This window comes from Dicentrarchus labrax, unplaced genomic scaffold, assembly GCF_905237075.1.
Source record: "Dicentrarchus labrax unplaced genomic scaffold, dlabrax2021, whole genome shotgun sequence".
Taxonomy (NCBI): Eukaryota; Metazoa; Chordata; class Actinopteri; family Moronidae; genus Dicentrarchus; species Dicentrarchus labrax.
The window spans coordinates 1,526,681-1,543,296 of record NW_026136711.1 but is presented as its reverse complement, the minus strand read 5'-3'; the positions used below and the strand labels follow the sequence as shown (position 1 = coordinate 1,543,296).

Below are 16,616 nucleotides of genomic sequence, written 5' to 3'. Positions count from 1 at the left end.
TCAGGCAGACACCGCAGGTCGCCTTCCACATAGTTGTTAAACCGGCATGTTTCTAAAGTAGCCCACAACACTCAAACCAAGCACTGGCTCTAGATAGGGCCGTTTGTCTTTCTTTTGCATGTTTTGTGGGTATAGTTTCTCCTTTGCGCTCCGAAGTCGAAGGCGAAGCGACGGAGTTGTAATCTGCAACTACACCGCTGGATACCACACAAGGTTTACACCAGAATCAAACCAATTCACTATCAAAACCCACATAACTACACCTAAATGAATCTGATGAAAAGCTGTAGTGGAACTATGTTTTTCCTCACAGAGAGATTATCTGTACCTACAGTTGGTCATCAGTGTAATTCAGGTCATAGCTGAGAAATGTATTGGCTCATAATAAAATATACAATAATACATAATTATAGAAAACCAACAGACAGTTTTAACACATTGAGGATTCAACACTACTTCCATGTACTAAACATCTGTACCTGACACATCTGTTTCACATTACAGGCTCATTAAAATAACGTAATTATTATTATGGCTGAATTAAGGGTGACGTTATTTCCCCCCAATGAATATATTTTAGTCGTCACATGGCGATAACCCGCCACCTGAAACAAACATTTTTAGAAAGCAGAAATCATGTTCGGGACATTTTTAGTGTTTGGTTTGATGTAATCGGTTTTTAAAAGTGTCTTTACACAACTGTGGAATGAGACCCCTTCACAAAGCACATCACACAGACACGGAGGAAGTCGGGGGTCTTAAATCTGTCAACACCCTCACAAAGGTCAGAGGTCAGGTGACGAGGGATTACAGGAAATGAGGCTGTGTGTGCGTGCGTGTGTGTTTGCAGGCTGATGGATAAGCGTGTGTGTGTTTATATACATGACTCGATCACTGCCCCGTAACATCAACATTCATTCTAAAGCCCTTAGATCTCCATTTATCTTCATTTTCTGCTCTTTATTCCCTCTCAGTGTCCGTGTTTTGTTGACTTTGGCTTTACTTCCTCGCTGTTTGCTCTATGTGTAAATCTGTACATTAGTTTTTATTTTCTCTCTATCTGAGATTTAAAACATGAATATAGCAGAAAACAGTTATTCTCTTTATAAAGACACAGAGTCACATGGTGTCTCTCTCCCTCTGCCTGTGTTGTATCTCAGCCTCTCTGTGGGTTGTTTCCATAGCCGGTCTGCTCCGACTGAAACTGCTGTTTTTATCATCTACGTCGGTGAATTAAGGATTTATTTCCACCAAACCAGAGTTGGTGATTGTTGGAAACACTAACAGAGACGCTTTTAATGAGTTTTATTCTGTTTCTGTCCACTTTGAATGAAGTTCTGATGATCTGAAGGTAAAATGAGTGTTTGTGTCTCTGGAGTCTGGTGGAGAGTGATAGTGATATTACGGCTGTTTGTGGTTAAACTAAAGGTCTATCTCTGTAGGGATCCTTTCCATAATGCTGTCAGACACTGACAATAACAACCTGAGTCTGTCAGTGGAACAAACAACAACTACTGTTAGTGGAACAAACAACAGCTACTGTTAGTGGAACAAACAACAACAACTACTGTCAGTGGAACAAACAACAACTACTGTTAGTGGAACAAACAACAACAACTGTTAGTGGAACAAACAACAACTACTGTTAGTGGAACAAACAACAACTACTGTTAGTGGAACAAACAACAACAACTTGTGTTAGTGGAACAAACAACAACAACTGTTAGTGGAACAAACAACAACTACTGTTAGTGGAACAAACAACAACAACTACTGTTAGTGGAACAAACAACAACTACTGTTAGTGGAACAAACAACAACTACTGTTAGTGGAACAAACAACAACTGTTAGTGGAACAAACAACAACAACTTGTGTTAGTGGAACAAACAACAACAACTACTGTCAGTGGAACAAACAACAACTACTGTTAGTGGAACAAACAACAACTACTGTCAGTGGAACAAACAACAACAACTGTTAGTTGACGTAGTTTGACGGCACATTTGTCCCCAAGGATTCGCTAACGTTATAGCAACCAGTTCCTGTGACTATTTTTTCATCGTACTTGTTGAATTAAAGTTTATTTTGACCAAACCAACATTGGTGATTGAAGAAAGACTAACAAAGTCTACTCAGTAAAATTATTGGTTTTCTCAATGGAGTCTGGTCGGCCCATTGTTTTGGTCTGAGTCTTTAAAACATGTAGAAAAGTAGTGAAGTGGTGGGCGTCCACATTTGATGAATGGGACAAAGTACAGAAATGACCATAAAACATTGTTATCACACCAAATTAGGAATAATTCAATGTTTTTTATATCAAAACACTTTACTTGGGTTTTCCACTCAGGCTGAGACAAAGTACACGGAAGTAAGGTCTAAATAACACTAGGAATACACAAGGAACTGACTGAGCAGACAACAGGGGAGCACAAAGACACAATCCACAGGGGAGGAAGGCTAATGAGGGACAGGTGAAAGTAATCGGGGCAGGCGATCACTGGTGGGAAACACACAAAGCAGGAAGTGGCGAGCCAAAGGTAAACACTGAAATAAAACAGGAAACGAGGAAAAAACCTCCTTACAGTAATCAGAGGACTGGGATTTAACACAGTGTGTTCTCCTGCAGAGCGATGTTACTAACAGTTGGGGTCAGTTCGAATCCCGGCTGATCCAAAAATAGATAATGCCTCAAGTGGCTGTTTGAGGAACTGCAGCGTTTGGCACTTTACTGGCTCCATTTATTAGCCACAGATGTTGTTTTAAGATTTATCAGCATTTTCACTCAGGTTCCTTGAGCATCAATGGGCTTATGCATTCATACCTTTTATATTTACCATTTTCTAACAGCTGGGATCTCTGATTATCCGGAAGTCTGCAACTGAAACTGACATGTTCCTTATGTCGGTGATTCCAGTTCAAAGTCCCGTTTATCAGCAAAAAGTATGAGTGAAGTTTAAATTCCAATACTTTAGTTGATGTTAAAATAACAAATGCTTTTATTGCTAATTAGCCAATGTAGCTAAGCTAAGCTGCAGACTATGGTAAGGATAAAATCTGGTTACAGCCTCACAGAGCTGCTAGCATGGCTGTAAACTCTTCATGTTGTTTTAATTGCTGAATCCAGCTGCTTGTTGCTGACATTAGACCGATGAGAGACTGAGACTGAACCATACACTGCAGCGCCGGGTGATTATTCACTGTGAATGAGCCCCTTTCACATTACTCAGCTGAATCATTGTTGGCATAAAAACTTCTGAAGACCACTCATTTGGCAAATGCTAACACAGTGTATGCTAATGTGTTAGCATGGAGACACAGCTACTGTCTGTCTTTCTCTTTCTTGCTTTCTTTCCCTCTCTGTGCCTCATCCTCTCTCCCCGTCATAGGCCACCTTTTGTCTCCATGCAAAAACTCAAATTCCTCCCAGCCTCTGCCCACAGTTACCACACACACACACACACACACACACACACACACACACACACACACATTCCTTTGCCCAGCAACAATGAGGTCTTTGTGTTGCACACCGCCCATGTTTTCATTTCATTTTTTATTGCTTTTGAACTCCTCGCATGGAGAATTTAATCATCTCTCCGCTGGTTCCTGAGGTTGGTTTTGAAAAGAATTTTTTTTGTCCGGCGGCTGGTAGTCAGGGAGGCCGGCAGCTGCGGTGTGTGTTCCCATAATGCACACACAGACACACACCCACATCAGCCAAGGACAAAAGGACTACATGCTTTCAAAGGCACCTGACTTTACTTGTGTTTTTGTTTCACTTCTTATCATCACTGTTCAAAAGCTAAAGGTTGCTGGCTTTCAAAACTTGAGGCTGAACTAAAGCTCTGTTGAGGAAGTTAATGTAAAAATAAAATAACTCTAACTGCTTTCTTTCTGAGAGTTAGATCAGAAGCTTGATACCACTTTCATGTCTGTAAGTTAGATGTGCCAGGAGCCAGCATTATCCTAGCTTAGCATAGCCTGGCTCATCGCAAACCTCTGAAGTTCAATAGGCAACAAGTTTTATCTCCTTTGTTTTACTCAAATATAAACTGATCATTGTCAAATTGATCATTTGTGGTTTTTAGAGATGCAGCGCTTCCTCTGGTTGCCTGGCAACCTCACGGCGATGACGAGATGCCATGAAGACTCTTCGTCCGGCTGTCGCTCACCAAGAAAAGCAACTTGTTTAGTGGCGTGGTTCTGTTGATGGATGGATGAATAGATGATTTGGTACAGATATTATATTCCCCAGAGGATGAATCATACTCTTCCTCTTCCTCTAGAGCCCCAAGCAGGTCATAAATATTCACATATTATTATTTTCTCACATCTTTAGTTTCCTTTTCTCACTTTGTAGATTACTGTATATGATTATACACACATATATATATATATATATATATATATATATATATATATATATATGATGAATCACATGCTGTATTTACGTGCTCCTCGTATGGTCCCATTTCCAGACTTCCTCCCACATTGGTGTGTTCATGAGCTTTAAGTTGTAGTGATTATGACATTGTTGCTGTACCAGTACATTCCCTAAAACCATGAAAATATTGCTTGTTCTCAGAATTAAGGCTGATAAATTACTTTTCAACAACATGGCTCAATGCTCCATATAAAGTTAACCTTACAGTCTGTTTATCATTTGTCTCTGATTCTGCAGTAATAACTGTATTAACTCTATCATAGGAGCAGAGAACAAAGTGATGACAGGACGAATGTAAAGCATTTAAAATATTAGCATCTCCCTTAGAGACGAGTGCTCGGCCAGTTCACCCAGTTTCTGAGGATGCCTGTGTGACTGGGAGCTCCTGCTCGGCCTCGCCTCCGGCTGCATCCGTCTCAATGACAGACCTTTATGGTCCGCAGCCTTTGAACTTCTCTGCTGAAGAACTCAAAGTATGAATGCAGTAACTTTCCCTGAGGCCATTTCACTAAGTATGGTTACTTAAGTGCTGACCTTATTTCTATTTTATGCTACTTTATAATTCTACATACAATTCTATACACTACTATTGATTTGGTAACATTATTAGGGCCTATTGTTACTTTAACTGGTTCAGATTAATAATACAGAATAAATATAGATATAAGATATGTTGCTACCCAGCAGTATTATATATATGTAGTTAAAATGATCTCTATCTTTACCTCATTAATGCACCGTGCAACATTTTTCATTGATGAATAACAAAACATAATCTGAAATTAAAATATACTTTCTTAATTATCAAAATGTTTTTGTGTAATATAATACAAGATTTGTTTTACTTGTTGAGATGACATTTCACCTTTCACTGGATCGTACACTTTGCACATCAGACTCACTGAACCTAAAAGTTAAAGTTTTATCTGCGCTGATCAAAACTGTTATTTTATGTGTTTCACAAGAAGTTACAGTGTATTGTCGTTAGGAAAATGATTTACGTCAACCTCAAGGTCGCGTCGATGTATTTGGGAACAATGAGCACTTGTTAATGAGTCATCTTTGTACCACAACTGCTACAGTGTCAACAATTCAAGATCAGCAGTAATGTGCAATAAAGTATGTGTGTAACTGTTTGAATATGTAGACTGAGTGTCTGGAAATGTGACTGTATATTCAAACAGAAAATCCTTCAAATAACAAGATTCCTCCACTGACCTGACCTGTAGAGAGAGAGAGTCGGTATCCTGCTGGATTCAGAGGAAGAAAAACTAAATGAAAACGGTGAGAAAATACACAGTTAAAAGGAGAATAGTGCACTGAAATATCGGTCATATGTTGCTGTGGTTGGCTGAGCAAGCACAAATTAAAGTTTATACGTACAAAATTCACCTGCCACTAGAAGTCGCTCCAGCATCTCAAACCAAACTAGTGGGACAGAAACAAAATAAAACTCAAAGAAACTGTAAGTTAGTCTTTAACCTTATTTTATATTAACATATATAATAACATATATTTGATGTATCATCATGGTCATTCATGGTCCCTACAGGATGAATTGTAAAAACCTTGGTCTGAATTCTCTTCTAGCACCATCATCAGTGCTAACATGTTAAACTATACTATGTTGACACTGTAAACCTTCTAAACATGAGCATGTTAGTGTTGTTGTGTTAGCATGCTGATGTTAGCATTTAGCTCAAAGACTCTTAATCCAGAAGACGACGATGAGACTCCGAACAGGCGGGCAGCCAAAACAGAGACACCTTGACACGTTCCCCAAATCTGTAAAGCGGCTTAACTGGATTAAAGGGACACGGTAACGACCTGCATGTCTCTACATACTGTGTTGTGTGTGTGTGTGTGTGTGTGTGTGAGCGTCGGACAGTGAAAGTGTGCACTGTATGTGTGTGTGTGAGATTGAGATGTGATTATGGGTTTATGGGTTTATGTGTCAATCTGTGTGTGCATCAGTGGTGGAAGGAAACCTGTACATCGTCTACTGTACTGAAGGACAGTTTTAAAGTTATTTTTATTTACATTTTATGCTACTTTATACTTCTACTCCAGTGCAGTACTTACTTGTACTTACTTAGTTACATTCTTCCACTGGTTATGCAATATATTATTATTAAATGGGCCATACTGTATTGTGAGTAAAGTCACATTTGGTACTATAAATACATTTTGATGGTAAAACTTTTGATTAATTTTGAATGCAGGACTTTTTACACTTTGATTATTATTTTTAATGAAGTGAAGGAGTATTTCTTCCACAATGTATGTGTGTGTGTGTGTGTGTGTGTGTGTGTGTGTGTGTGTGTGTGAGAAAGAGTGAGGTAGAGTCGTTGCCGTGGGAACAACACAGCAGGTCTCTTTAACTTCATAATGGTGGAAAGAATGACGAAGCGTCTGCAATAACACCATTATAGAGTCTACAATAACAGTGAGAGCAGCACTGTTAGCCTCCTGTTACACCTGAGTGACTCTCCACCTGCTCCTCTCCCTTTTTACACGCTTCCACCGTGTTTTCCATCTCGTCATATTGATACTTGCCATTTTTAATAGGCAAGCAACCAGTAATGATCTTCTGTTTAGAGCTTACAGAGTTGCTCTTCCAAATGAACTCGACATCCATGTTGGAATGATTCTTTCCCCATATTATGTATTCAAGTCAAGCCAAGTTACATTTTATTTCTGTTGCCCAAAATCATAAATTTGTCCCAGGGAGCCTAAAATTAAAACAAATAAAAGGGGGCATCAAAGAGGCACCAGGGGTGAAGAATCTATTCCTATTGGATGAAAAACCGTTGTGACTAGTGACTAAATAAAGTAATGGTTGTATCTCAAAAGCTACAAGGCGTGGTATCAAATGTGTTCCTGCTCAAATTCAATAATATGTGCTTTGATCCAGTAAATCTGATGTTTAGTATCTCAAATGAATGTTTAACTTTAAAAGATTTGTCTACTACCTGAGGAATGAAATTAAATATGCCAAATCATACATTTGGATTTTGTCATGTGTAGCCACGTGACTTAACATACTTGATATAGTTGTGAGTCGTTAATGGGTTAATCATGAAGGTATTCTGTGTTATTGGTTGTATTAACTTGTGACACTCAAACACATTTATTCTTGCAGGGTTCTTCAGTCATTAGAGGAGATAAAATAAACAAAGAAGGTTGAAAAGAATACGGAATATAAAATATATTTGTGGATGTTGTTGATGTCATTAATTTACTTAATATCACAGCCTATACATTGTCCCTTATATAAAAGCATTCCTAAGGCAGTTCTACTTTTATTTACTAATTAGGTTCACTTAATTAATTTAGGTTTGGTTTAAAGTCTCCTCCTCAGGCTGCAGCTGCTCTGTTGAATCTGTGTGAAGCAACCTGAATATTTTCTGTCACATCTCGTTCTTCACGCGTTGTCCACTTTTGTTTCATCCACCCTTTCCTACAACTGTGTCCCTTCTTCCACTTTGGGTGAATTGCTGCTCTTTCTTTTCTTAAAAGTGAGTCACTGACTAATGGGAGGTTGAGGGAGGTGGAGGGAGGGAGGTGGAGGTAGGGAGGTTGTTGAATGGGTGAACGTCACACCCACCTGAACTTTGGACTTGCTCACCCCACACACTCACTCCGTCTTCACTCTTCAGCTTTTTTCTCCAAAGTGCAAAACAAACAAACATATGAAACTAAACAGTACATGGGGGAACTGTGTAATATATTATATTATAACATATGTAACAGCTTTAGGTCGTCATAGGGAAACAAAATAGTTCATTTTTCTAAATATTTTTTTTAAATAAACAACTTGCACATAGTGAAGGGACAGAAAAACTCACTGAACACAGAATGAGAAAAATCTAAATCTTATTCTGCTTGAATCATCGTTTCTTCAGCAAAATGACGTCTGACAACTAATCAGTTATTTTGATTGAATAATCAGTGAATCGACCAATTGTTCCAGCTCTACTTGAATCTACATATCAGATGTACTTCAGCTGCTCTCTGGTGTGACATCAGTTGAACGTTGCCAGGGACAACGCTTTCCTCGCCTCGTTTTTCTTCCCACCGCAGCAGCAGCAGCAGGGAGCCGATCACTTCCTGTTATTAAGTCTGACTGAGGGTCAGAGGTTAAGGGTGAGAGGTGGGAGACAGATGCAGTGTTGACAAGGAGGAGGGGACGAAAGGAGAGACAGGGAGAGAGAAGGTCTATTTACCGGCTGTGCATCCATGTGTGTGAGCAGAGAAAGACATGAGCAATGAGAGGAGGAATTATTGAGGAATGACTGGAATTTCCTCTCTCTATCGCTCTCTCTCCCTCTCTCCCTCTCTCTCTCTTTCTATCTATCAGAAAACAATGAACACTTTGCTCTGTGTGTGTCAGAGATTGTGATGTTGAAGTTGTTAGTTGTGTGTGTGAAGAGAGCGTGTGTAATTGCTACCGCTGCTCGCAGGTCCAGCTACTGAGAGGATCCCAGAAATAAGTGATTCCTGTCTGAAGATACCATCCAAAATTGGTTGCAATTGAATACTGTGCTCAAGAGATATGGCAGGGTTTTATTAATGGCCATTAGGGGGCGCTATTGTGGGTAGAATTGTATGAAATGTTACACACACACACACATGCAAAGTGGCTTTATGTAAATAAGATTCACAAATTTGGTTGCAATTCCATTGAATTCTGAGGGCAACACCTTCAAAAGGTAACCAATTACAGACAAATTATATATTATTGTTTCTATTATATGAATCAAATAGATGGCACAGACATCTGCCCTGTATCTACAGCATTGACATATGCCCTGTATCTACAGCAATGACATATGCCCTGTATCTACAATACAAATCTCAAAAAGCTTGTAAAGTTATTATTTTTTAATGAATTTCCTCACACATGGGGCAGGCTGTATAGCCTTACGTTGTATCATCGGGGTGTTAGTTAGTTCACTTCTCATGAATGAGTGGTTCACTATGCACAGGTTGCATTCTTTGTTTTTACACATGTGACTTACACAGGAATCTGAAGTTAGGAGCGTTTGCTGAATCTGATGTTGCAGAGCCCAACATATGAAAAAAAGTTATAGAAGTCTGGATAAGATTACGAAAATGTTCTTGCATGTTTGCAGCAATCATTCTGCTCTGTGTGTCTATGTTTCTTTCTCTCTCTCTCTCTCTCTCTCTCTCTCTCTCTCTTTCTCCACAAAAACTATAACAGTCAGTCAGTAAAGCCTTAAATTGAATAATTGTGAAAATATATTCAAGTCTGCATTTTGGTTCTGTTCCACTTCCTTATATGAGAATGACTCCTCTGTGAGAGTTTCACCTGTAAGCTGGTTTGCAGTAATAAGGATCATTTTATCGTTCACTGAGGAGCTCAAGCTGCCTGTTCAGCCCATTAAAAAACAATGTGGACGTGTTACACCTCCTGTATTGTTCTCCAGATCAGCCTGAGCTCCAGGAGGATCCTATTACATGATGGTGTGACCTGCCAAGCAAAGTACAATGAAAGAGTACACACACACACACACACACACACACATACACACAACTATATCAGTTCTCACCAAAGCTACAACATATATGAAGACACATTTGTTCTGTTGTTAGATGGTAAACATGTTGTGAAAGGACAACATGGGTTACTGTTGTGGGAAATAACTATACATTTACTTGGTTACTTCTACCTCACTACAGTTCAGAGGAAATATTTTTACTTTACTTGCAGATTCAGATTATTATTATTATGCAGCCAACTGTGTTCCAGTCTCCACAACTCATTACCACATCTTTCCCCAAACTTCCAACTTTATTGTTCATTGGTCATACTCCACCCCAAAATATCAGTACTATTTCCATAGTATGTATGTATGGTTCTCAGTTTGTTACCCTCTAACTCCAAAACTTCACATACTTACTACTACATATTGATCCTTTACACCATCAGTACAAAGAATTACAAAGCAAAAAATTATGAAGCATTACAATGTGCGATACCTGAATTTTAGCCACTATATTCCACTCTTTCAAGAAATTAAAGATTGAATAAGGTCTAATATGAAGAAATTCCAGCTCCACAGGTCCAGTCCAATAGATGTGAGCAACACGCCAAACATGGAGACCAAATAACTTTCAGCATTAAACTGAAACATGACAGCCAAGAAAGGTAATATATTTTATTGTGCTGATAAAAAACAGAAATTAATATACATTCAGCTTTAACGTTATTGTCAATTAATATTCTTAAAGGTCCAGTGTGTAACATTTGATATATTGGCAGAAATGGAATATAATATTCAGGTATGTTTTCATTAATGTATAATCACCTGAATATAGGAATCGTTGCTACCTTAGAATGAGACATTTTTATCTACAGAGGGAGCAGGTCCTCTTCTATGGAGGCCGACATGTTGAACCACCATGTTTCTACAGCTCAGCCTTCATGCTTGGAAGGCTGAGCTGTATTGAAACAGTTTCCATCTGCCCGTTCGCCGCTAGTTGCCACCAAATGCTACACACTGGTCCTTTAAATCACTAACATTACATAAAGTTTGAACCCAAACCCTCAACAAAACCCTAACAGACGGAATCAACGACTTCTTTATATGAAATATAAAATTGTAGGCCTACATATAGCCTATATATATATGTAGTTAAACATACACACAGTATAAGTACATATATTTCCTAAATGTAATTAATGTCTGGAAACGTTAAAATTTTCTGGAAACTTTATAATTTTCCAGACATTAACAGACAATAAAAATAATTTTAAATAACGTTTGTTGGATCTGAACAATGAATCGCCGCTCAAACAAGCAGTTATTAATAACTTGTTTCTTTTTTCTTTGTATTTGGATTCATCAGCTTTCACAAAGGAGTTGCTGGTATTTGTGGCACCACTATCCATAAAAACGAAAAAAGGCTCAACGATCTAAACATACAGAAAGAAACATGCGCATCAGGTTGGATTCAGTGACTTTCACTTAAATAAACATCATCAAGAATCATCCTCTTAATCTCTAACTGCTTTGTTACACTGTCACACTGACCTTCACTGCTAATATCTTCAGTGGGAGTTTATCCAAAGTGATAATGAATGGAAACAGCCTCTCAGTGAAAGTGTGTGTGAAGGTGTGTATGTGTGTGTTAGTATCAGGATCAGAGAACGACAACTGTCCTCTGTTCCAGTCCAGATTCACTCTGATCCTCTGGAGCTTCTTCTGCACTTGGAGAGCAGTGAGTGGAGCTGATGGTGACCATGCTGAATATTTACCTTTATATAACCCTATTCTCCATAATCTAGACTGTATACGTCCCTTCCTCTGGACAGACTCTGCTAACACACCCAGAAACCAGCCTGTACTGTCTCCTACCTCGACATCCCAGCTGTGAGTCCCTGAGTTAAAGCCCTCAGAGCCCAGAACAGATGGATAATAATCAAACCTCTCCGGATTGTCAGGAAGCTGCCGTTCCTCTCCTCGTCTCACAGAGGTCAGATCTTCAGACAGGCTGAGTCTTGGATGAGCAGTGTTTGGGTCCAGAATCACAGGACTGTAGGAGACCATGTCCTTCATCTTGTTCCAGATGTTGAAGGTCAGGTTGCCCAGGTGTTTGGCCTCGTCTATCAGATCTCCTGGGAGCGGCTGTGGATCCTCCAGCAGGGGGCGCTGCTGGACTCTTTCCACTGGAGCCTTGTAGTTGTTCAGGAATGAGACGTCGTCAGCTTTCAGCAACTCCTCTGTGGCTCTGACTGTGTCTGAAAGAGCTGCTATCTTTCTGCTCAGAGCCTCCATCTTCTCCTTCATCATCTGACTCTTCTGCTCCTCTTCCTCCCTCAGTGTAGCCAACCTAGCACCCTCTTCCTCTTCTAGAAACTGGTGAAGCTTCTTAAAGTGTTTTTTAATCTGCTTCTTTGTGTGTTGGGCCTGGACATTCATGTGTTCTGCTGTTTGATCAAACTGCACTTTAACTTGTTTTAAAATCTTTAAAATCTCCTTTGAGGGCTCCAGAGTTTCCTGAAGTTCCTTCTTGTGTTGTTGTGCAGCTTCATTGATGGGTTTGAATCTGTGGTTGGTGTGTTGTTCTGAATCTCTGCAGACGACACACACTGGCTGCTGATGGTCCAGACAGAAGAGTTTGAGTCTCTCAGAGTGCAGACTGCAGAAAGCTCCTGAAGCTTTCTGATCTCTCTCCAACAAGAAGGCCTTACACAGGTTCTTTAACACCAGACTAACAGGAGGTTCTGCCAAGGAAGATATTAACTTACAAACTGGACACTCGTGTGTTTTTTTCTCTCTCCACCAGCTCTTCAGACAGTCTTTACAGAAGCTGTGGCTACATGACAGAACAACAGGATTTCTAAAGACCTCATAACAGACTGGACAGCAAAGATCCTCCTCTGATCTGGAAGCCATTTTGTCTCTAAGTAACGCTGAAAACACAGCAGCCAGAAATTACTGTCAGTCACCGCTCCCCATTAACTTCACTGAAATTTAATTTCACTTTGAGTTCTGTTTTAATCAAACTCACATTCAGAGCATGGATCGTCAGCAGGTTGAAGCAGCAGTGTCTTACACTTTGCTCTCCTGTAGTTGAACTCACTCCATTTTCAGTTTGCATGTCTCTCTTTAGTGTAAAATGATAACAAACTGTTTCCTGGTTTGTCACATGAGAGTCACGTGAGTGGTGGAGCTTTATCAGACTTCCTCTGCTAAATGCTGTTGCTTCTCAGGGGTGTGTTTCATTCCTAAGTACTGACACATTCTTGGACATGTACACTACACACTGATAGTGTGCAACTGGCTTTTGCAAAAGCTATGCTTGTTTTCCAAACTAGCTTGAATGTAGATTCAATGTGGAATTAAAAAGGAGGTAAAATATAACTTTGTAAAATCCTGGGAATATTCCACTAATGGGGGACCATAGAACATCAAGGGAGAAGGCTGAAGTGCAATATTGTTGGAGAGGGGTAGTATAAACTGTAAGGGGCAATACTGATTGAATCACATGGTATAACGTAGAAGTAAATGTAACATTGGAATGTGTATCGTGGAATATCATGGAAAAGGGGGTAGGATGTGGGTAGTGTGTAACATAGCATAAACTGGGTGCCTAAAATGTTATTTAAGTAAATTGCAACATGGAACACTTTAGGCAAGGGGTATCATGTACTGTGAGAGGTATATTGTGGTTAACAGGTACGATGGAATGGGTAGCATGTAATACTGTATGTAAGGGGTATCATGTATAGATTAGGCAATTGGAAATTGCAATTGATACATCGACTGTTTGTGGCAAACAAACTGGAACGTGCAGCAGTTGTTTTCCATTTCAAGTCTTGTTCAGTGTAGTCAAGACCACCCAAAACAGAAACAAGTCATGACCAACACCAGAGTGTATCAAGACACTGACAAGACAAATACTTCGAGAGGCTGACACCAGGTCATGATCTGAGCAAGGCAGGGCACGACTAAGTCAAGACCAGGACCAGACCAGTGTGAATTTTATTTTAAAGGGATATTGTCCAATGCTGAAATAAGAAAATCCGACAATGCACAGAACTTTTCGTGATATTCCCGTAGTTGTGGTTTTGTCTGAGACTGAGACAAGGCAGAGAGAAATTCCAGCTGATTCTGAGACCAGTCTCTAGACCAAGGCCGATCGTAAGTATTACAACACTACTGACCATAACCACAATCTTTCCCTAACCATAAACATACTATAGCTGCCATGTGTAGATATTGTGGAGAGAAAGTATTTAACATAACTTTGAAACTGGACTCCTGTCTATAGGGTTGCTTTGTATTTAGCTGCTAACGCTGCTTGGTTGAGGCTACACTATAGCTCAAAGCACTGTAACTTAACACACCACATACAAACAACAGAATCAATTGCCAATGAAAGCCATAGCAACATATATGACCAGTGGAGAGTACCAGTGACAGGTGTAGGCTTAAGAACGTTACCTACAGAAATTCATGCGTCTTTCATTCATGAGTTTTTGAAGTCACCTTTCCATAAGTGAAAAAAAAAACTGCCAACAGTTTCTGTTGAAATGTCAAGGCCACCTGCCCAAGACCCAAGATCTAAAATTTTGGACTGCACTAGCTCAAACAACAACAAGAACTTACACATTCAACCTCTAGTCTTCAATCATTAATAGGTCATTTTATTTTTCTTTGTTTTCTAGTTCTTCCACCTTTCATTAGTTCTGATTTCAGTCTGTGTCAAACCAGAGTGTTGATTTCTATAAATAAATCTGACCTGACACAAAACCTCGGAGAGGAAAGATTCTGAGATGTGTTTGACAGGCTGTGGAAGAAGAATTAGACTTTTGGGGCTTTTCTGTATGGGTCAGGCTAAATCAGCTCCATGTGTGTTTGAAGGTACAGTAAATCCAGCACCATGCCCCCGGGTACATTTTAGGGAGGTTGGGATAAATGCTAAGCTGACTAAAGGCAGGAGTCCCCACCCTCAGGGGAGACATCAAGAGGTAAAGTCAGCATACTTTATGTATGGAGTCAAAGTAATATGATTCCGTTTCTTTCACTCCCTCCCTCCCATTGTGTATAGTATGTGTGAACATGTGTGATAATATAACGGAATATAGCAGGGCTTTAAATACGTTTTTTTTCTGCAAATGTTTTTGTGCTGCTAAGACATAAATGTGATGGTATGTTTACTTTTTGTTTACCTTTCAACTTGTGCATGTGTACACATACTAACACGTGTTTATGCTGCGAGGAGTTGAGTCCATTATAAAAGCTCAGTCCAGTTCTGCAGCACTCCTCACTTCCTTTATTGGCTTAACCAGTTGGATGGTGTCCCATTAACCAACTGGACAGGCTGTCTTACTATTGCTGTGTGTGGGGGCATTAAAGCAGGCATTTAAGCTAAATTAATTGCATTAACCAACTGGACAACGATAAGCTTGTGTGTGTGTTCTTGCATGTAAGTCAATTAGTGTCTTTTTGAATTGTTTTCACAAACAGTTTATCCATTACTTCTGTGCAGCATCTCAACATCTTACCAGATATGGTTGGCAAGCACAGATTAAGCTTTTGGTCAGGTACGGTCCATGTATCATTTGGTCATTTGATTTTCCTTTTAGAAACGGGTATTAAAAAACAGAAAACAAGTGGTTATTTGATTTTCGTTTTAAAATACAAAAATGAAAATTGAAATACAAGCTTCACCCATAGCCTGGAAATATTGAGCAATATGTTTTTACAGTAGCTCAAATATATAAGAAAATATGGAATCTAGAGGTATAAATGTGGGACTTTTATTCTTAAATTTCTCCAAATTGGTGCAGTAAAGATGCTTGATATAAAGTATACTTGTAGTCTTAAATGTGCAGAAGTCAAATTTACCATCCATAGCCAGGAATTATTGAGCAAAGTGTTTTTACAGTACTTCAAATATGGTCAAATATGCCACTTGGAGGTACAAATGTGGACGACTTTTATGTCTAATTTCTCCACATTGGTACAGTAAAAATGCTTGATATTAAGTATGCTTGTAGTCTCATATGTGAAATAGAAAATGAAAATCAAATAATTTTTAAAATTTCGCTCACCCCTTTTTGACCATGAAAAAGAAAAACGCCTTGTATTTCAATTAAAATGTTTGTATTTTAAAAACGAAAATCAAATAACCTCTCGTTTTCTGTTTTTTAATACCCGTTTCTGAAAGGAAAATCGAATGACCAAAAGATACACGGACCAGGTACGATGGTACCAAACCTCACGGCAGCTTTTATGTGCACTTTCAAGCTGCAAATTAAAATAAACAGAGCTGGAAATCTGAAAAAAAGCATAAATATTGCAAACACTTACATTCCACCACTGGCTATAGCATTTCATGGGAGGGAATTAAACCGAAAGAAAATGAAAAATGTCCGCCTGCTCTCTGTAATTCAGCATGTATTTGTTTGAGTTGGAGCTTAAGACCAAAAGCAACTGTGAGAGGATGAGGATTAACCCAAACCCCCGAACCTCTGCACTTCCACACCATGCAAACCAAACCCATCAAAGAGGCTGTTCAAGCCCTCCTCAAGCCTGTGCAAATATCTACCAGCGCCAGAGAGAAAATCCAGCCGCAGCGACAGGAAGTGGCTGCAGACTCTGGTGACGTGTTAAGAGACCTTTCCCCATTTTCCC

The 16,616-nt window shown here is 39.3% G+C and overlaps 1 protein-coding gene across 1 annotated transcript; it reads right to left on the bottom strand.

The window, feature by feature from the left end:
• Positions 1 to 10,614: 10,614 nt before the first annotated feature.
• LOC127372008 (nuclear factor 7, ovary-like) lies at positions 10,615 to 15,433 on the bottom strand. Its single transcript, XM_051415353.1, has 2 exons — positions 12,985 to 15,433; positions 10,615 to 12,886 (listed from the first exon to the last, which is right to left on the bottom strand). Exon 2 carries the CDS (start codon positions 12,867 to 12,869, stop codon positions 11,487 to 11,489), a length of 1,383 nt encoding a protein of 460 aa, XP_051271313.1. The 5' UTR covers positions 12,870 to 12,886; positions 12,985 to 15,433; the 3' UTR covers positions 10,615 to 11,486.
• Between the last annotated feature and the right edge of the window lie 1,183 nt (positions 15,434 to 16,616).